This window comes from Haemaphysalis longicornis, unplaced genomic scaffold (genome assembly GCF_048455015.1).
Source record: "Haemaphysalis longicornis isolate Haplotype H1 unplaced genomic scaffold, Haemaphysalis longicornis Haplotype H1 scaffold_5, whole genome shotgun sequence".
Lineage (NCBI taxonomy): Eukaryota > Metazoa > Arthropoda > Arachnida > Ixodida > Ixodidae > Haemaphysalis > Haemaphysalis longicornis.
In genome coordinates, this window is record NW_027526385.1 from 57,655,937 (window position 1) to 57,678,619 (window position 22,683).

At 45.2% G+C, this 22,683-nt stretch overlaps 1 protein-coding gene across 3 annotated transcripts; it reads right to left on the reverse strand.

Moving 5' to 3' along the window:
* Positions 1–371: 371 nt before the first annotated feature.
* LOC144138263 (uncharacterized) lies at positions 372–22,586 on the reverse strand. 3 transcript variants are annotated; one of them, XM_077670449.1, is made up of 8 exons: positions 22,457–22,586; positions 19,108–19,241; positions 17,706–17,881; positions 13,978–14,147; positions 11,710–11,829; positions 10,410–10,529; positions 6,306–6,935; positions 372–4,680 (listed from the first exon to the last, which is right to left on the reverse strand). In XM_077670449.1, exons 2-7 carry the CDS (start codon positions 19,236–19,238, stop codon positions 6,504–6,506), a joined length of 1,149 nt encoding a protein of 382 aa, XP_077526575.1. In that variant the 5' UTR covers positions 19,239–19,241; positions 22,457–22,586; the 3' UTR covers positions 372–4,680; positions 6,306–6,503. The 3 variants fall into 3 exon arrangements, with proteins under 3 accessions (XP_077526575.1, XP_077526574.1, XP_077526576.1); XM_077670448.1 differs by having other exon boundaries at positions 22,376–22,533; XM_077670450.1 differs by lacking the exon at positions 11,710–11,829 and having other exon boundaries at positions 22,376–22,534.
* Positions 22,587–22,683: the final 97 nt, after the last annotated feature.

Consider the following 22,683-nt stretch of genomic DNA (forward strand, 5'->3'; position numbering starts at 1 on the left):
TTACATATATTTTGCATCACATGTACTTGCAGTTTTCTTTGCGCTAAACAATGGGGAGATGTATGACAACCACCAGTAGTTCACAAGTGCCGAACGCTTCCGACTATATAAACAGCGTGGCTTTGGAAGCCTCTCGGTCACGCCGCGACGATAGCCGCTACAACGGAATGCTGTGCACGTGGCTCTACATGGGTCCAGCAAACGAGCTACAACGACAAGGCACGGCCCTAAAGTGCTCTGCACTTATAAGATAGCGTCTTTTGAGTCGCTGCTTGATGACAAGCTATCGTGCACCCACCACTTCCGGTCGAACGTGCGAAGGTACAGTGGCAGTGTCTTCTTGACCTGCCGGAAGCCACAAGGATCGCACACAAGTTTGAGTCACTTTTATTCAACCAGACATTTGTGGTCGCTGAAAACTAGTCATCCTCGCACAGCCATATGACTACAGGAGGCATAGAACTTTGCTCTTTTTTGTACTTCAGGTGTGGCACGCCATGTTAAAAGAGCCCGCATCATCAAGTGTGGTCCTCTCAAAGACACATTATCATGTATGGGCATTATGAAATCATATGCACAGTACGCAGAGGAGTGGATGCCAGGTTCATATGCAATGCTCACTTTGTGCAGGACTGCCAGACACTCTTAAAGGGGCCATGTAGACAAAATACAAGTTTGTTTTATTCGAAAAATTTCGTGTTTCATAGTGCCTCTAGCGCTTGTCCAGAAGAAAACGATGCTGTATTCACTGAGAAATTATTCAAGCTAAGTTAAAATTCTGATTTTCCCGCCAAATCGTGTGTTTTCGCGACATCTGCATGGCCCCTTTGTCTGCTTTGTGTGCTTTGTGTGCTTTGTCTGCATGGCCCCTTACTTTTGAACAACAGTTGGAGGCAGCCATTACAAGGGTTTTCGGGCCCGTCAAGTTACAATTGAGCAACTTTTTCCCGATTTCCCTTGATAAAGATTTGTATGTGCTTTACTGGAAATAAACTTTCAACTTTCAACATAACAAGAACCTCTCTGCAGCCGATTGCGGAGCCTCGTTAACCTTTAGTCAACCTAGATGGCACCACCATGCCGCGTAGGGCCATTTTCTGTCGTTGCTTTGTTTTTGACTGTATTTGTACTCAGCTTGTTTTTGTTAAGGTAAAAAATAATTGTTTCGTGAAACATGGTGTTCGAACGGCAAGTATGGTCCCGCAAAACACCGTCGCTTATGCCTATCAGCCAGGGTCGTCTGAGAAAACCCCAAAGCGCCGCAGTGCTGTGCAGCTGAAACAAGCATAGTGCGTGCACTACCAACAGCAGTACGCATCGGTACTTCTGTGTTTACGTGTATTTTCGTAACTTCCACTGTTTACCCCACCGTTCTTACTGCTATAAAAAGAATGCCCTTAATTTAAGCTCAAATAGCTGGTTCGGAAAGCTTGTAAGCCCTGTCTAATTAGCATTTGTTTTACGCGGCCTCAGCCAATCGGAGAGCTGTCGCATATGACATTATAGGTTCTGTTGCGGGAAATGAGCTAGTGGGTTGCATGGCCATTCCCTTTTTCCTAATTATACAGCTTATTTGAGCAAAGTTTATGTTAAAAGTGATGTCAATAAGATTTTAATGAGGCAATCCTTCGAATGAATTACACTTGTGCTTTGTCTGCATGGCCCCTTACTTTTGAACAACAGTTGGAGGCAGCCATTACAAACAAGTCAGTTCAAACATACAGTTCAGAATGGGAACATTTACAAGAAAACACACATCTCCTTCAGTTTTTGGTTGCAGCACATAAACTTGAGAACATACCAAGAAAAGGAAAAGAAAAGAAAGAAGTCCGTTTGGTAAATTCATTATCCTAGCTGCACTATAATTTTTTCATTTTTGTGCTGATACCCGCCGCGGTGGCTCAGTGGCTAAGGCGTTGCGCTGCTGAGCACGAGGTCGCGGGTTCAATTCACGGCCGCGGCGGCCGCTTTTCTGATTGAGGCGAAAAGCAAAAACGCCCGTGTGTACGAGATTTCGGCGCACGTTAAGGATGCCCAGGTGGTCGAATTAATTCGAAGCCCTCAACTACGCCGCCCCTCATCGCCTGCGTTGCGCCGGCGTGTTAAACCCTACGATCAATCATAATCATTTTTGCGCTGATTCCAACCACCTTCAGCCCCTGTCCTTGTTCACGCCGCCTTCTCCTAGCCACCCGGTGACACCAAGGAATGAGGTGGGCACATTACATCAAGACTGTGGTATGCCCCCCTTTACACCGTCTGCTGGGCACCTAGAGCCACGAACTGCCTTTGATGTTTCCGGGATTGCAAACATCCCCAGTACATCCCTGCCGCACGTAATCTGCGGTGACTTGACAGCTCAGAAAATGAAATTCAGGAAAGCACATACAGTCGAACCCCGCTACAACGAACGCCGCTTCAACGAAATTTCCGCTTCAACGAAATATTTCTAATTCCCCGTCAGCCAGCCATAGAAGTCCATGCAACAAAATCCTCGCCACAACGAACCATTTGTCAGGCTTGCTTTCGCTTCAACGAAATTTTCGATGATTTGGGCTGGGTTTGAACAATTATTTTACAATAAAATAAGCATAGCGCCAGCTATCTGTAACTTTTTATACATTCAGGACGCTCAGTTTCACCGAAAACATGCGCAATGCGGCCACACCGCCATAAAAAAAAAAAAAAATCATAGGCGGACGCCATTGTTTGATGGTGATAACGATGTGGCTGGCCGTCTTTACATGAGGCGCAGGCCCGGTTCGCCAAGCCGGAGCTACAGCCAATCCGTATCCAGTTGAAATCGCACAAATGTGCTCCGCTGCTGGCGCGGCGCCGTCATGTATGCGTTGTGAGCAGCTGTCCTTGCCGTTTTCCTTCTACCATTCTTCATAGCCAAGAGCAAAAATCATGTTTGCGTGTTTGGTCTTGAAGCCAAGTCATCCTATCTTAGTCATGAGCGCGCAGTTGTGTTAAATGCAAGCGCGCGCGTCTAACCTGCCAAGGTCAGTAGCTGCCGCGCCGTGTCAGATGATAAGATAACGGCACTGCTCCTGCTACAAGTGAGAGGGGGGCTTCCGACGGCCTAGCAGCTATCTGCAAGTAATCAGCTCGGTGGACACGCCTTGTTGTACAGCAATACGTTTTGCGCCTGCATTTCTTCACCCCACTCCGCAACGCCTTCTTCGCGTGCTGTGAAAGAACATAACCATTGGTATGTTTGTTATCCGAATAAACATGACGTTATTGCGCGTCACTACTTTTTCTAAACATTGTATTATGCTGCCAATGATGCGGAAGCATACGGGGCTATTTCTCTGGCCTTTCCGTGGTGTGTTGCGGCAGATTTCGCCTCAACGAATTTTCGCTTCAACCAAATTTTTCGCACGTCCCGTCAATTTCGTTGTAGCGGGATTTGACTGTAGTGTACCATAACTCCCGAGGAGCAAAACTCACCGAGCTCACGATAAAACATTCATTGAACCTCTTAGTGATGGCAGTATTGTGTTCTTTAAAAAACATCACTCAGAAGTTGCACTGATGCTTCATTTGTTTCAATGATCATTGGAATATTTTCCTGGTGCACAGAACTTAAAACATGAGGAAGAGATCACTACCTTATTCTGACCCAACTGTCCTTCAATGAAGTATGAAAGTCAAGTGCGCAGACCGGTAAAAGTTGGTAAAACAAGTTTAGATCTGAGAATTACAGCAGCAACTCAAGACGATGACTAGTACTGACTATTGCCAGCTGTCCTTGGGAATACTTCCGATTCAGGAACAAACGTCTTAGTGCGGAGATTGACCGGACTAGAAAGATTGCAAGCTGTTTTTAGGCCTTCCTATTCGTGAACGCCTGAACAAGTGGAGGGCTCTGGATTAATTTCAACCACCTGAGGGTTGTTAACATGTGCCAGTATCTCAACCCAAGGGCACTTTTGTTTTGAGCTTCCATCAGAAAAGTGGCTGCTGCAACCAGTATCAAAACCACATCTTTAGGCTTAGCAACGCAGCACTTTACCACTGACCCACGGCAACAGGTGGCACTGTTTCCCGATCTAGAAGACAGTAGTGTCATATATGCTTTAACAGAACACCGCAATGTCCAGAGACTACTCAGTCAAACTTTTCTCACAAACTGAACACTGAAGAGATTGTTTTTAGCTCTTTTTTCACTTTTACTTTCTACTTACGGGGCCTTTTCTGCCTTCCCTTATCCTTCCCTCAAGCAGCACGACAGTGCTGACATGCGGGCAGACATTTTGGATTCCTCGTCTAAAAAAAGCACCTTCTTTCTCAACATTCTAAAAAAACCCCCTTCCAGGCTTTTTATTCTGCTGAAGATTCCCTACCCCAAAAAGTCGTTACTAACGTTTGCCCTGTATTGCTGATTCTTCCTGCACTGCGGCTGCCATCTTGGCCAACTTACCAATTCAACCAATTACCTCCAAGCCTCCCAGGAGCAACATAACTTTGTAAAACGTGCTTGGCCCAACTAAGCCCCTTTTGGTCCCTTGTTTTGCCCATGTAGAACAGGTTTGACTGTGTAGATTGCACGATAAAGCATACATCGCTCGGCAGTGCATGATACCATCGTTGTTGCAGTTCGCAGGGGCTTGCATCAGCAGGCTTGCAATCACAGGGCTGTGCTTGCTGTGCCCGTTCAGGCCGTGCCGACACCTGCGCAAAGGGTTTAAGCAGTGCGGATTGTACACTGCACGTAGCACACAATTTTTTGATAAAAAAAAATAAGACAGCCAGTTGCAATGCCATATTTGTTCGATTATAAGACAGTAACAACTATAAGGCGAGGGGGGGAGTCAAAGGACCCAAGAAAAAGAAAAAATTAAAGGCCGTTCCAAAATTAAAGGCCGTTCCACTCAATGTAACAGCAGTGATTTGCCATAATGGGCTGTAGTGCAGTTATCCGCTCACTGCTGCCACCCAATGCATTTCAAATTTCCCGCCTTCGTAGTGCTTGCGCACACCCTGCCTGAAACTGCGCCAGCGGAAGTTCTGTTCTTTTTGTGCTCGCTTTAATTTCGTATGCTGGAGCTGTTTTGCACCATTTCATTAGCCAACGTGTGTTTCGTGTGTTAGCGTTTGTTTCGTCTTTTCCGTCTTCATCCTGTGTTAAAGTTTGCTGGAAGTATGAGTTCATTAGTCAGTAACCAACTCGTCCAACTCTCCGCTTCAATTCTCACCTGGCCTGTGATTTGTGATATGATGTCCTCATTTGTCTTCGCACCACACACACCACTGTACTAGCGTCCTCATCGAGCGAGTGCACAAAGAATGCGTCTTCCATAACGCCCATCATGTGGGATTTAGATTGGTTTTACCCTATTCTGCCTTCTCCATCCTATACAGCCTAGTCTGTAGGCACAGGGTGTGTTTTTCTGGCGTGTGACAAGCACCAATGCACCCGCGCGGTGGCGTGTAGTTCAAATTATCCGTGGCGGAGCCTACCCAAGTTCAAATTAACAGCTTCTTTATATTTAGACTTCTATGCCCAAGCAAGCACGGACGTCCGCGGGACGTCCGAAGAACATCCGATGCCCAAGTTTGGATGGCCACTGTACGTCCATCTTTGGACGTATATTTTCAGACGTACAGTAGACACCCAGAAACGGATGTACAAGTCCGAATGACATCTGCCAGTGGCGAAACACCGAATAATGTCGCCTTTTAAGCGGCAGTGCGCCTATGGCAGTTTGTGTGCGAACATTTGGGAGCACTGCAATCAAGACGTGCAAGCTGGCACGTCACGTGGTGTTTTTTGTATTTCGCGGGCATCTTCAATAAGCTGAAAAACACTAATATTTATTGGATAGAAAGAGAGAAACTGTTTATTCGGGTGTTTTGAAAACCGCCCTGCAACTCTTTCTAATTGGGATTTTTTGCCTAGCTTCGTTGGTTTGAAAGTTGGGTAATTAAAATTGACTAATTATCTAATTAAGCAAAATACAAAAATAGCGTGAGAAACTACATACAAAATAGAGCAACATGCGTTTTGTTGTGTCGTCTTGGAGTGCATCAACATATTTTTAAACTCTTGCTAAAGTTAGGTGAAACACCTTGTATATATCCTGAGCTTTGATAATAAGGCGGGGTATGACTTTGAGACAATGGACCTTAAAAAAAAAAAAAAAAACTCGCCTTAAATTTGAATAAATACGGTAGTACCAGCCTAAATGTGTGCAAGAAAGCTGCAATGCAGGGTCAACATTCTCGCATTGGACACACCAGGGACTTACTTTCTGATCTTCCAAAAATGCAAGTAATTACAGGAGGCAGGAACTCACCTCCAGCCAGTGCCAAATTTGAAGCTGCTGGGATCCCCGCAGCAGAAGAACTCTTCAGGAACTTTTCACCTCTCCTTCCACATAAAGCCACGACTTTTGGCTAAAAACATAGGTCCTTTGGCTTAAATCAGCAACAGTAACTACAGCTGGTGACATCTTCCAGGGTCCGTATAACACATCAACCACCTCCAATGCTGCTCAGAAACACAACACCCTAACTTTTCTTCTTTGCGACGGCTGTTCATCAATGTCCTCCGCTTCCGTTTGTGGAGCTGACAGCTTTCGCGTGAGCCGAGCGTTCTCTCGTTGAAGCCTCTCACAAAGCTGCTGAGTTTCGGCTAAACTCTGTTTACTCTTTGAAAGTTCCGCTCTTAGTCCTGCGGCATAGTCCCGCACTGCTTTGATGCTCGTCTTCAGGCTTTTGATAGTATCTATCTGTTCATTGATAGTCTCCAGCAGGTCTTGTTCGTTTCCTTTGTAAAACCTGTACGACACCGTAGGCACAAAAACTACCACTGCCTCTTCCTTGACTGGGCCAGAGCACGAATTCACGGAGCTTTCGAGGCGAGTGGGTGATTCAGCTGGGTTCTCCTCCTTGATGGGCACTGTGGTGATCCGATGCTCACCCATCTGGTAATAGAAAAGAAAAAAGCATGTACTGCAGTGTAGTGCACAGCACGCCACAATGCCAAATGAACAAATGTGAATTTGGAAGACTTGTATCGATCATAGAAAATTGTGTAGTTTTACAGAGGTGCACGTAGTTTTACGGAGGTGCAGACACACAGCGCTGCTAAAGCGTTTTTTTTGAGCCACCAGATTTTGATGCTATGTTGGGTACAAAGTGGATGAGGCAAGTTAGCTGGAATAGAACGAAAATTTTTCGACACAGCTTCAGCTTTTACAACGGTTTCATTCAAATCGGAGTTAATTCACTGATGTCGTATCTCACACTACACTGGAAGGACACCAATTAGTGTAGGCGGGGCCCTGTAACCACAGGAATTTTCGCATTTCGTTCCCATCACATACACTGCTCTAAAGTCGAGTCCACGGCCTCGTGGGTAGATTCACAATGTGTTACCTACAACGCCAATTTTATTAGCAGAACACCTGATAACTAATTGTGCATGCCTATTTCTAGTACACACGATACAGTTTCGATGATACAATCATGGCTTATTTGAACTTCAAGGCATGAATTTGAAACATTTTTGGCCCAAGAAAACTATCTGCAATGGACTAAATTCCTGGTGTTACAAACGCATTCTTGGACTGCGATGGATGCGGATCAGCAAGGACTTCCACGGCAAAAGTATTCTCTCAAAAAACAGCGCACACTCATGATTTAGTACACGGGCTTGAGAAACCCAGCACACTTTGGTTGACTACTACATCAACTCCGTGGCCATGCCGAGTTTCATACCCTTCACTGCCACAGATAATTAGCAACCCCACTTTTAAGACGAACAATGTGATGCCGCCATTTCCGTAGCTGTACGGCATGTATGCTGGCCTATTCAGCGAAACAATCTCCAGTGCTCGCATTCGGCATCGCGCTTACTGCAAGTGCCATTGTTGGAACAAAACAACAACTCTCCTTGACAAACGACTGCATGCTCATGAACGGTCATTTCGTGCGACCTGACCATAGTAGTATCATGTCCACATGCCACCCTTTTAAAAACAAACAGAAGCCACACTTTGTGTAGGCCAATTTAACTCTTTCGTTACCGTGCCTATTCAAAATCGTTCAATTTGAACGATACCTTGGGAACCCTTTTCATAGTGTTCCCGGCGTTTCTGGAACAAGTAAAGCTATTTGGGGTTAGCTCAGAAAATGCCTTTTCAAAATTAGTTTTGTTTTCATTTTTGCAACAAAAACATGATTTCTGACACGCGTTTGCATCCCCTGGGTGTGGAAAAGGGGCGTGGTCATCGCGCATCACTGCTACCAAAGAAGAAGAAGAATGCGTGCCACTCGTAATTACTCTGGATATTGGTTTTTGTTATCAGGGCATGAATGGTGAACCAAAAGATGATTTTCAATCGTCAGGTTTGCACTCTGACGGTAATAATCCCTGAAATCAGCTGAAAATATCAAGCAGTGCCTGTTTGCAAAATTACTTTATGATTTTAGGCAGACTTATTGTCTTTACGCACATTGATCTAAGTTGTGCTGTAGTGCGACTTATTGTATGACCATTCACAAACAGTTTAAAAGAGTTTCAGTTTCGTTTCTGCATCATGAAATTCATATTTGGCACTACTACGCAGTTACCCAACTTCAAGTCTACCTGCCATGGTGCCTTCAGCGTCCGCTACTGATCCTCGAAGAAAGCATGCTGCTCCAAATTTCACCCCACCCTAACCCGATTTCTGCAATAAAAACTTCCGATTCAAGACAAAAGACAACACCCAGTCGCCAAATATCAGTTTCGACAAGCAGAGTGCTTCAAACCAGCCTTACACAACGCAAGCTATTTGCCGACCAGTTTTGTTCCCATACGAGGGTATCCCCGGAGGTCTAGTGTTGCTCCGTTGCTCCTTAGTTGAACTGTCTATTCGGACGGAGTCTCCAATAAGATTTGCACTGTTTCATTTCAAAAATGTTAGGTGGCGCTGCAATGCCGGAGGCTCATAGTGCTGATCTTTTCTATAGCGCAACAGCTACTTGGCCAAAAATTGTAGGGCACGATTCTAGCACATCACACCTCATTCCTGCAAGCAAGGCTACAATAGCGAGTCAGAAGATGATAATAAACCGCAAGTTTATGTTTTGAGTGAACGTTGAGTGAACTGACAGTAAACGTCAACAAGCATCAACCATGGAGTTTCGTTCTCAACTCCATGAATTTTTTTCCGCATCGCGTGCTTGTCTTGAATACTGTGCTGGCTGTAAATGCAAAGTCAGTCATTGACAAGATGTTTTTATGTCCCGTGGGGGCGAATTGGTGCCTCTGATAATAACACACCGCCAGATTTCTTCCAAGAAACAACCATAAATCGTAGATTTTGAAATAGAGGTTGGGCTTCACCGCATGGCATTACGCGGGCTAACAATTTTTTTTATATCTGACAAACTGTTCCGCGAAAGTCAACATTTTGTCTAGGACGCGTTTTTGAAACGTTTCCCTACAAAATTTATATCCGAAGTTTTTTCTACTATTGGTGGTTTGTTATACAGAACTCATATTTTTATTATTTTCTTCGGCAACTTGACAAAAATTTAAATTTTGATTTTTTTTCGCAACTATGATGTATTAAAACATTTTAAAAACTGGTGTTATTAGAAATGGCGTTAAATAATCTGCATTTTATGTTCCTGGAATTAGTGCCTAACAAATTTTTTTATCAGAAAAAACGTTTTCTTGGACCCCTAAAAAACTGTCAATTTTCCCACGGTAACAAAAGAGTTAAGAGCCATGAAGAGAAAATACAACTTTGTTTAATTTGAAAGAACTAGGATTCAGTATCTCACTCAGCTCCATTACAGCCACAAAATATGTTTTTTTAACTAAAAAAAAAAAGCAAGAAGTATTTAAAAACTTTCAAATTTTGCATCACAGTGACGTGTTTTGAGCAAGAATGACGTCATATGGGCCAACAAAACATAATTTTCAGTGCGTTACCTGCACGTTAGCATTCAAGTGATGCGGTCAAATGGAACTAGAGGTCCCATTACAGACGTCCAGTCGTGTTGTCGCGACAGGTCAGTTAGGCAGCTGCCAATCACACAAACAAGGTTCCGTGACGTCATAGAAAGGTTGCGGGAAATTGGCTAGGGGGTCGCGACTGCTTTACACATTTTCTTTCATATCTCCGTTATTTGTTCGAAGATTGCGATGATATTGGTATCATTGTTATCGGGACTAAGCAGTCTTTCCAATAAACCCAACTTGTATTTTGTCTTCATGGCTCCTTTAAAGGAGCTTCTGAGGAACAGTGCATGCCAACATGTCCGGTAAACGGCACTGCGAACCCCAATTCCCCTTCCTCATCGACAGTCACAATGTGACATGAGCTCCGAGGATGTAAATGAAGCGACAGTAAGTAACACGAACACCATGTTGTATGCGGGTAAGATGAAGGGTGCATGCTTACCGAGTTTGAGGAATTCTCGGAGACAGAACAGGCCGTGTGCTCAGATGGGGTCAGCGGCTGCGACATGACTTCTATTACAGGCCCGTCAGTTACTGGAGGCGCGCTGTTTGTGCTGCTGGACTGAAATTAAAGCCGTATGAATGCAATTACATCACCTCAAACATAGCTTACGGGCACTATTATTGCAGTATGTTATTTCACTGCGAATCAATTCCATTCATTGCCGAATGATGCAAATATGCACGTGCTGCACTCGTTTTGACGATCAAGCCTGCCTAACTGTTTTCGTAGTCAGGAAGCCGATTTCACTTGCTTTGATGACCAAACAACAAGAATGCACCTTCACCCTTTCACTGTTGGGTGTTTCTGGCACTCCCAGTGTCGGTTTGGTATTCGAAATATGAGGGAAGGAACATAGTGATTAATTTGACTATGATAGCATCTGGAACATAATTCGCTGAAAGGAAAGAGCGTGGGTCAGAAATCGCCTTTCTTCCAGATATTTTCAGTTTGCTGTGCACACTTCCGGGATGACGACCCCACCGTTTCAACATCAGAATCTGACGCTGTGGAACTCGCACCCATTCCTCGGATGAGAGACTCTCAGAATGCGAAACCGGGCTTGGCTCGTATTGTGATCTGAATCAAAGAACCATCGCTCCTGTCCACAGTCGTAGGCCCTGCATAATCAGCCATCCGAAAGTAACCGCGCGCACGGAAAGAGAACTTTCAGCAGCCCGCATAACGCACAGAAATGAGCGAGTGGAAGGCGCGATTGAGTCATGTTTCAGTCCATAGGAGACACGGGAACAGAATAAAAATAATACCTAGAAACCCACTGTGGATGGCACAACAACCTTGCACCCGTAATCGCACGCGTGCCGCATGGTCACTCATCCCGACAGTACAGCACATCCCTCAGCAACAAAGGGTGGGCGCGGTTGCTCCATACTCTTCAATATACTGTCGAGGAGAGGTAGCGAGTGAAAATACGAGCTACTAGAAAGATTCGACAGATGGTGCGAACAGTCAAGGCGGCGCAAATTTTTGAACGCACAATAAACAACATACCGGTACGTCAGTGAAAGCAAAAGGGTTAAGAAAATGAAGGGACCACAGGGTCTTATTAAAGGGGTTTCTGAGGAACGGTGCATGCCAACATGTCCGGTAAACATCACTGCGAACCCCAATTCCACTTCCTCAGTGACAGTCCCAATGTGACATGAGCTCCGAGGATGAAAAAGAACCACCAACAGCAACACCACGTACTATGCGGGTAAAATGAAGTATGCATGCTTACCGAGTTTGAGGAATTCTCGGAGACAGAACAGGCCGTGTGCTCAGATGGGGTCTGCGGCTGCGAGATGACCTCTTCCACAGGCCCGTCAATTGCTGGTGGCACGCTGTTTGAGCTGCTGGACTAAAAATGAAAGCCGTATGAATGAAATCACATCACCTCAAACATAGCTCGTGAAGTGGTGCTATTATTGCAGCACGTTATTTCACGGCGAATCAATTCCATTCATTGCCAAATGGTGCAAATATATGATGCAAATATACTTTGCAAATGGTGCAAATATACTTGTGAAACTAGACGTTGTTTCGAGTGTTTCAATGAGACGAGGTACACCAAAGACAAATACGTCCACCTGCCCCATTATCTTAAATAAAGGCTTCGTTCGTTGTATCGCACATAAAACCTGCTAATCGCATTTTAGGGGCAAAGACCCTTAGGGGCTCAGGCTGTTGGCATATCCCGTCGTCGTTGTCGTCGTAATCGTTGTTCGTCTCATGTAGTCACGGTACTAAAACACCGGGAAACTCGTTTACGCCTCGCGCTATAACGTAACGCATACTAAAAAAACACCGGGACACTCGTTTACGCTTCGCGCTGGGGTGCTTCGTAACGTGTACTGAAAAAATACCAGGACACACATTTACGCCTTGCGCTTGAGAGCTTCGTGCTTCAAAAACAAGAGACTTCTACAGCAAAGCTGTATACCTCTAACCCTCAACGGTTTCTTCTCCATTCGCAAAAACACCAAGGCGCCAAGAATACACTTCTACTCTGCATGCTTCGCCCCTCACCAGGTTTCCCGTTAGAGGAGATGGACCAGGAGTTTTCCTTATCTAGATCATGCATTCAAAGCCCAGCCATTATTCGCGCGTACTAAGCTATTTTTCTTCTCACTGCTCTTACTTGCTATTCGTCACTGGAATCAGCTCCCCAGTAACATCATCACCCCCATTGCCCACGACTCATTCATCAAAGTTACAATTAATCCTCAATGCATAAATTGTGTAAACCATTTTTCAATGTTTACGCCCTTTTCGATCCTGCACATGGGCATGATGTAATTGGATAACTATTGTCCTCCTTTATGTGACCCTTACTGCGCAACTACGCATTGCAACTTGAATAAGTTTGTATTGTATTTCCATGACTGTTGCTGTTTTCGTGCTATAATTTTTTTTTTTTTTTACCCCCACCATTACATAAGCCTTTTGGGTAAATGAATAAACAAAATTTGTCACGTCTAGTTGAAAAGCGCGACTCGCATAAGACATACCTCGATCCCACAAACTACAGCTTTCACAGACCTGTTCACATCCTCAAGAAGCTCAACAAGTGAAGCCAGCAAATGATGTACAACAAAAGGTCATCGTGCGCCCCATCATAAATTGCCAGTGGCTGAACCTACCTAGAAATACCGGCCAGAAGGGCAACCCTGGCTTTGCAAGGAACGGTTGACGACCGCTCAGTACCATCAACTACACACCTGTGTGTTATATGCCAAGCTTATAGCGAAACGAAAGTTTTCTTAGTGGGACCTACGGCGTCCAACGAAAAAAAAAAAAAAAAACAAAAAAAAACAATGCATTTCCCCACAGACCGGTTGTGGTCGACTGAAAAGCTCTGATACGATCTCTGGGCACACAGCTCATGCGTGAAACCAGGCTTCCACTGTGTGAGAAAAGTTACTTAAAAGTAGCGAAAAAGGAACAGTTCGAGATAAGGCAATACATGCATAGATCATGAAAGAGGAGAACAATAGCATACCCTTGTCTTATAAACCACGTGCCAGTATGCATTTAGATCTGTCGCAGATGTGTTTACTTAGTGCATGAAAAATTGTCACGTGGGTTCAATCTTAGTTTCCGACTTGGGTTTTTGAAAGTTTGACGATCGATTAGACGCACTTTCATTGGATTGGACAAAGCTTTCGCGCTTCCCTCAACTTTCTTTGGGGAGGGATGGTAAAGTTTTTTAAAGTTATGTCTTTGAAGATTAACGAATATACACAATTACGCTCCTTCCCACAGTGAGCGCGCGTTGCAACTGACCCAATGACTGACCCAGTCATGTGAACGTGTCATTTGAACGTTAGCTGGCCACTGTCTGAGTGACCACTGTGTAGGCAAGGTAACAATTTGAGCCACAAACCAGTAAGCTCTCGGACAACGGAAGTTTATATGTAGAGAGAATTTCTTGAGCCACACAGGAACCCATGCGCCTGTATCCCTCGGTCCCAAATGAATGCATGCAGGCAGAAGGATAACTAAATACCTCTTCTGAGACATCCGGGTGGATTCTGGCCGGTACTTTTGATGTAATTGGCAGTGTCTCCTGCAGTCTTGCGGTGGTTCCTTGGTCCCTGGCTGCTTCAACCGGGACTGGCTTAGTTGTCACTACGGACTGCTGTAACAGGGGCCTTCCTGCCGGAGCGTTGGACGGAACTGAGACAAAAAGTAGACATGACAAATTCAACATGCTTTAAAGCCAAATACAAATGCTTGCAACGTAGCTAAAATATTTAGTGCTGGAATTCCACATACGTAGAAACCTGCTTTCAGCACCAATTTTCAAAATTACTAGAAATATGCGGAATGCACATTCGCTTTTGCTTTGTGAAGCCAAAATAAGCACGTGGATATGATTTTGAGGACGGTTTTCCAACTCTCGGTCACTGCTAAACAGTGAAACAGCATGCAGAATTTTTTAACATTGCTATGTGAAAATCTTTGACCAATCTTATCCTTGGTCCAAATTTGCTTCATGCTATTGCCTATGCCACATTTTTTGGTGTCAAACTTGACAGTCATTCGAAATTGACAAATCGCATATCTTTATTACCCCGTAAAGTGGCCTATGGCCTGAGAATACTGATTCGAGTGCAACCTTATTTCAATGAACGCGTATTAATTTCGCTTTACTATGCATTCCTTCACAGCCACATTTCATATTGCGTTTCTTCATGGGGCAAAACATATCGAACTCACTTGGCACCTTTACAGCACACACAAAACCCAGCTTTATGAATAATTACTTACAGCCCTTTCTCATGTAATGCATTGCCATTACTCCGCAGATTTAATATTTTGTCGATTGGTGATTTAAATAAATATTCTCTTTGTGTCCTAACATATAAATTCTTTCAAGGAAATTTACCTATTTCGTTAATATCTAAAGACCAAACCCCGCATTTCGCTGCCACTCAATTCTCTCACCACGATAACTATCTTCTACCAAAACCCAGGACTAATTATGGCAAATTTACTGCCAACGTTTTGGCAGCATCATTCTGGAATTAGATACACTTAGCCATTAAATCATCTCTTTCAATTCATTTATTTAAGAGGCAGCTTCGCCAGATCACTTTGGCATAATGAATGTTATTATATATGTGTATATGTGGTATGTGGATGAATGTCCCCTTTCTACAGCTTTTTTGTGTAATAATTCTGATTGTTGTTCATAATATTTGGCTTGTTTGTACAAACATCTTCTTCCTTTGTGTTTTTTTTTATTGTTACTACTGCTAACTGCACTAAGAGTATGTATTGTTTGTACCTATTGTGTCCGTATTGCTTGTACCTATTGGTAGGAGGTCTCTCCCCAGTCTACGACTATGGGACCTCCTAGACCTATTTATGCTCTGTAGCATTTCAACAGCAACAATAAATCGAAACTGAAACTCAAACTGATACAATAACCACAGAGGCCTCCTTCGATAGGTGCTGGGATAATCATCTACGGATGTGTAAACAACTGTTTGAAGAACGTTAGAAATGATTAACATTTATGGGCAAAGGTACCGCTGTATTCAGCATGCCAGTTACCCTGTCTGAAGTCACACAGAATACTGAAGCCCCGTATCCATAGGCAGCAATGGCTGTCCCACCAAGGGCAACAATATGGGTTGAGGGGTCGCGACTACAAAGCCAAGTCGCAAAGCCATTACCCTTCAACTCAGCTTCCATCAACGTCCACATAAAGAACGCCGTGTTGGTTAGCACGGGGGGGCAGTTTTGGTTCTGTTGCCTGAAAATTCCTCGGTGCACTTAAGTCTGCTCATGTGCTTTAAATGCAAAAGCATGATGGCTCCTTCTGGCAATACTATTGAAGATATTTTCACTGCTATGCGTCGTATTTGCATATTTTTTTAGGGGGGGGAGACGCGAACCACTCTGACAGGCAGACTGGCAACACTTCACGCTGCTGCCCCCCCCCCCCCCGGAATCAGCGTTCTTCGACTGTGCTGCAGCAGCTCTACTCGTGTGCCGTTGTGTTTACCTGTCACACAGTATGATGACAGCGCCGCACAAACGAGGCTGCCACTGGCAACATGCCCATGTAGCATGGCGGCAATACCCCTTTCGGCCCTGGTGGTGTCAGTTGACGCCATCACATAAAAGTTCGTCTAGCGCATAGAGAGCGAAACCAAAACACCTAGTTTTTTAGGGAATTGTTCTTCGATGATGCCTACTGCGATTGATATCACTGTAGTTTCATTTTAGAGCAGCTGCACGCTACAAAGAAGAAGAAGCTCTGGTGAAGACGAAATTACGACATTGAAGCTGAACAAAACAGCGGTCCGAGTTTAATTTCCAAGCTTGTAAATCTATAAATGCATGCACTACGAAGTTCAGTTTTTGTCTGTAGGTTCATGTAGTCATGAGGTTTTGGTAAATATGCAAAAGTCACGACTCTGCTCAACACAAAATTTTTAATTGCTAGATGTCCTAATTAATTGTCTCATAATTAAATTTGTAATTACCTGCTTTTCGAGCTCTATTTTTGTTTTGGGGCTTATGGGACTCTAAACTTTAAGAAAACACACAGAAAATATCGTTTTGCTTGAAATAAAAAAAAAAACAGGGCTGAAAGGGATACATTCAGTTCTTATCCTGAAGACCAAAGTTTGATTCCCACACAAACTGCAATGTACCCAGCTTTTCGAATGAATTCATTGATTTTATCAAAATTAATCCACATAAGCACTTCGGCACAAATTCTAGCGCATTTGTAAGTTTTTTTTTTTTTTTTTTACAGAAGCGGCCATTTTCTGCACTGGACTATGCAACTTTTTCGCACAATAGGGCACACGAGGCTTTCGCCGAAATAATCCCAGCAGTTACAAAAACCTTTGGAAGGGGGTAAAATTCACCAACACAACTGAGCACCACACACTACTCCTAGTCACAAGTGCTTACGTTCACGAACGGTAGCCTCGACGAACCAAAAAACTACGCTAAACGTTTCACATTTTACTGTGTCTACGGAAAAACGTATCCAGCCAATTTCTTTGCGTTTTTCCCCAGCACTGTCCCGGCCTATATTTCCTTAATGACATCTACTTACGAGGCATGCTGCCTTCTGCAGCCAACTATCATTAATTTCTTAGTGAATAAATCATTGTTGGCTTATGGACAAGCGCTCGGGGCACTACGAAACATGAAATATTTCGAATAAAACAAACTTGCACTTTGTCTGCGTGGCTCCTTTAACGGTGACTAGGGTCGGCAACGGCCAATCGTACAAACAAGGTTCTACCCGCCGCGGTGGCTCAGTGGCTAAGGCGTTGCGCTGCTGAGCACGAGGTCGCGGGTTCGATTCCCGGCCGCGGCGGCCGCTTTTCTGATGGAGTCGAAAAGCAAAAACGCCCGTGTGTACGAGATTTCGGCGCACGATAAAGATCCCCAGGTGGTCAAAATTTATCCGGAGCCCTCCACTACGGCGCGCCTCATCGCCTGCGTTGCGTCGGCGCGTTAAACCCTACAATCAATCAATCAAACAAGGTTCTGTGACATCACAGAGATGTCGCTGGAAAGCGACTGAGGAGTTCCCCCTGGTTCATTTCTCTACGCTTAATATCTTGATTATTTGTTGGAAGTTTGCGATAAAAACTTACATCATTGCTATCGGGACAAAGCAGCCTTTTTAATGAATGAAATTTCTGTTTTGACTACATGGCCCCTGTAAACACCCCCCCCCCCCCCCCCCCCCCGCTTTACCTTGCGTGCCTGGGCCAACACTTGGCACAGCTTTTTTTGTGAGTCGTGTTTGGCCAGGGTCCATGAAGTCCCGCGGAGTGAAATGGCGACTGCATATCCGGTACGATGAGAACAGCTGTGCGGTAGTCTTCGTCTTGAGGTCGTCCCTCCCTGTGTAAGCCACCCACGCCACCGACCTGCGTAGGATGGTACACAAGTACAGATGACAAGTACAAGTACGTAAGTCACAAGTACACAAGTCCTTCACAATGACAGATGATTAGCTAATGGTGTACAAATAGTGACACAACTTGGAAAGAAAACAACAAGTAGAACACCTGAAAAATTCTCTTGCACTGCTGAAAACGTCGAAAATGTGCTTGTCTTTGTAACACCACTTAAGGGTTCTTATATCTTGTTAAGTGATCATGTGACTGCGATGTTAGGAACAATGAAAATACGCAAGATTTTGCAATCCTGTAACAGTGATTAGGCACATTAACTGATTGATTGTAGGGTTTACCGTGCCGATGCAACACAGGCGATGAGGCATACCATAGTGGAGGGCTCCCAATTAATTTTGACCACCCGGGGGTCTTTAACGTGTGCCGAAGTCTTGTACACACGGGCGTTTTTGCTTTTCGCCGCCATCAGAAAAGTGACCGCCGCGACCGGGAATCAAACTCGCTTCCTCATGCTCAGTGCCACTGAGCCACCGCGGTGGGTCATTAGGCACATGTTTTAATAGCGTTTAGGCATGGTGTAAGAACACGACAGGAGGGGAAGCTTCGCTTCTGAGGGCGGCCAGATTTTGTCACAAGAACTTGGCGCAGGTTAAGCCAGCGGCAACGGTTGCGGGAGAAGAAACTGCACGGCTGCCGTGATCAGCATTAGCCACAGAATGGTTTGTGGCCGCTATTAAAAGGTGCTGTTAAAAACTCCTTCGTTGTCACAGCTGCAAAGCTTCGCAGTCCACATTGGTTTTCATTGTGACATTACCTGGTCGCTTGGTCACTCCCGCCGCAATCAGTGTTTCACCCAAGGAAACACCCAGGGAACCCCCCCCCCCCAGGAAATCCTTCTGGAGGGAGGGAAGAGTTGCAACCCCCCCTCCAGAAGGATTTCGACACCCTCCCAAAAAGATTTCACAATGACGAGCACCCTGCCCAGGCATTTATACACCTCCCCCTCTCCCTCCCGACACCCCCAGAGTAGGACTTTGACAACCCCCCAAAACCGAAATTCTGGATAAACCCCTGGAACTTTTGCCCCCTGTATATATTCTTGCTCCGTGCGTTTTGGGGTTGTTTGGTACGATAAAAATGATTATGCTGTTAATATAGTTCAAATGGCCCTGTCTTATTATCCAAGCCGGACAAACAGCAAGCCAGAAGTTAACATCAGGCCATACACCACACCACACCTGTCGTCCCGTGGGATGCGAAACAAACTCGTTCCCGCATCAGGCACCTTACGAGGGTACACCTGTCCACTGTGCTCGCACCACGGCACACAGCAGTACCGGCCGCGTCGTTGGAGACTCCCACAGGCCATGGCCTGAAAAACATGGCAATCGGTTGGAAAGTTCACACATGGTAGAGCTCAGCGAAGAGGTGCAACACGTGCAACACATGCTACCTGATAACGTGCAACATGTGCAACACGTGCTTTACAAGGCTAGCCCCCAAATTCCTCAGGAATGTAAGTATGCTTATGTGCTTTGAAGGAGGAAGGCTGGTAATACTTATTAACAACGTGTTTGCTGCAACGTCATATTAAGTGCAGAACACTTTAGGGGCTCGCCTAGTCGTCGCAGCTCGCTCACTGGACCTAAGTAGAGCCCCACGGCGTTCCGTTGTAGCGGCTGTGGTTGCAGTGTCCCACAGAGGCTTTGAAAGCCAAGCGATTTATGCAGTCATAAGCGTTCTCAAAACTCACGAACCGCTGGCGCTTGTCATACATCTCCCCCGTTGTTTAGCGCAAAGACAACTGCAGGTGCATTTGAGGCAAAGTATACGTAATTAACCAGCAGCTCCTGCGTTGATTTAGTTAGGAACGCTCGATGGGTTGGTTTTTACGATAGCAGCGAAAAAAAAAATGGCAGTGCAACATTGGCACATGTGGGAAAAAAGCAAGCACAAAAAGAACAGAACTCCCACTGGCGCAGTTTCAGGGAGGGGGCGCGCGAGCGCTGCGAAGGCGGGAAATTTGAAATGTGTCGGACAAACCTCCGCTGACTTCATCAGGAGAGGAGTGCGACAGGGCAGCGAAGAGCGTGATGGGTGGTAAGAGTGTGCGGATAACGGCGCCACAGCCCATTATGGCGAATCACTGCTCTGCACTTCCGACAGATTTCCCATTGAGTGGAACGGCCTCAATTTTTTCTTTGCCTTTCTTTCTCCACTTTCATTTTTTGTCTTTTGGCACGAATTACTTCAACCGGCTTCTTTTCTGCAACACTGCGCCTGCATCTCTGTCTTCGCTTATGCGTCTTCATCTTGCGGCACGAATTGCGCCGGCACACAGCCCGGCTGCCCTAGAATCAGGGTTCGGCCGAGCTGGTGTGCATCTGTCCTAATCACGTGCCATTACAGTCACGTATCACGCGACATGCACTATTGCTCTAAATTTAATGTTCAGCGAATTCTGTGAAGCGGGCACATTAGCCCCTCAAAGCTCCCGATTCCTGGCCAACACCCAATTGGGTATATGTCGAGCAAGGAACAACAATGGCGACAACTTTTGTATTATGCTAGCACAGTGGTATTGCATCGGGCTGTCACTGTGGAGCCCCGCAATCAAATCGTATTGGATCACGCATGTGTGTTTTTTTTACTAAACGACAAAAACAACGTTGGTTTTTTGCAGAATGGGCACTTAAGGCTTTGGCCTTAAAATGACTTTTAAAAGAGCCATGCAGACGAAGTACAAGTTTGTGTTATTCGAAAGATTTCGTGTTCTATAGTGCCCTCAGCGATTGTCCGGAAGCAAACGATGCTTCATTCACTCCAAATTGATAAATGTAAGCTAAAACTTTGATTCTCATGCCAAAATGTGTGTTTGAAAATTTGCAATGACATCATAAGAACAGGTTTTTCAGCTAAACTTGGTGTGGAGCGGAGCTTTGTTTACCGTTGGTCAAACTAGATAGTGCCAGCACACCGCGGCAAGCCGTTTTATGCCTTTGGTTTGTTTGTGACCGTATTTAAACCTGGCTTGTTTTTGCTGATGGAGAAAATAATTGTTCCGTGAAACATAGCGCTCGCTTGACAAAAATGGTCATGTAAGACACCGTCGCTTACGTCAACCGCCCAGTGTCGTCTGAGACAACCCCAAAGCACCACAGTGCTGTGCATCTAAACCAAACATAATGCGCTCAGCACCAACATCAGTATGCATCGGTACTTCTGTGTGCTTTCGTAACTTCCACTGTTTATCCCCCTATTCTTACTGCTATAAAAAGAATGTGCCCTAAATTTAAGCGCAAATAGCCCATTCGGCAAGCTTAATTATAAGCTCTGCCTGATTTGCGTTTGCTTTTGCCGGCCTCAGCCAATCACAGAGCTGGCTGGTATGACATCATAGGTTCCGTTGCGGGAAATGACCTAGCAGGTCGTATGGCCATTCCCTTTTTTCCTAATTATATAGCTAATTTGAGCGAAGTTTATGTTAAAAGTGGTGTCAGGATGATTCTAACGAGGCAATCTTTTGAATGAACCAAACTTGCATTTCGTCTCCATGGCCCCATTAAGGCACAAGAGCAGGAAGCGCGGAACAGTTACATACAACACACGCAACGCCGGACTGTCGATATATAATGTAGAATGACGAGCTAACCTAACGATTTCAAGCCACCACATATTCGTGTAAAATCGAGCAAAACTGTCTTCTGCTGACTGAATGTCCAACTAGACACATTTTCACTGACATGCCACTGTGCTTTGGCAGCTCTCCACCTCTTAGCATATGCGCACGCAGGGTGTGCAGATATTACACGACAGGTAGAGCCAACTCAGTGAGTGCATTTTACGCATGCTCCAAAGCACATGTGCAAATAAAGTGTGCTTCCAACAGCGCATAACACTAAATTTGCGAGGCAGAAGCTTCTATTTCGTGTGCTTTATATACACCAGGAAGAGCACCCAAACAACCCCATGTCCTCGCGACGTCCTCAAAAGATCCAAACGTCCTCACTTTTTTTGCGGTGTCCTCAGGACATCCTCAATGCGCCAGTGCCTTCGTTTTACCGCAAACGTTTATTTGAGGCCTTTCAGAGGGTGCGCTAGTCGTGGTCGACCGAAGACTAGGCACACTACAGGCTACGCGCTCTTGAGCTGTCCCTCTTACGCTTTCTGAAGACCTGCATGTACGCATGCACGTGCGTACAGTCGCACACGGAATTCATTTGGGCGCGCTTTTTGCGCTGGTCGGCCGAAACTACCTTCCACTATTAATCTAGCATGTTGCCTGCACGTGGCGTATCTCGCAATGACCAGGGAACTATACATAGGCTCGCAGCTTGCTCCGCGTAACTCCCTTTGACCACACTTTGCTCAAGTGTCACAAATTTTTCTTGTGAACTTCGGTAAACTTGTGTCAGGACCAGCCAAAGCACATGCCAGCCCTTGAGCAGAACATTTCGTACATGGAAAGAGGATCCGGGGGGCTAGAAAAAAAATCAATTTTCTCACCATTTGGATGTCCCAAAAATACGCCAAAAGAAAGACCGGAGGAGTACACTTCGCATGCACTTCGAGCAAGAGACGACATACACAAAACACGAAGATGCCAGCGTGCGAAGAGGCAGTGCGCCAGTCTAGAAGTCAGTCCCGTGAGCAGCTGAGCGTAGTTCAGCGTACCGCCGCTTCATTATGAAAAAGTTGGCGCTGCTGTTCCCGCATGCTCAGATCGTCTGCTACGGTTGTGCACTCCGCAGATTTAGGCTGAAGATACACTTCCAAGTTATCTCACCCAACTTTTTCGACTTTCATTACATGTT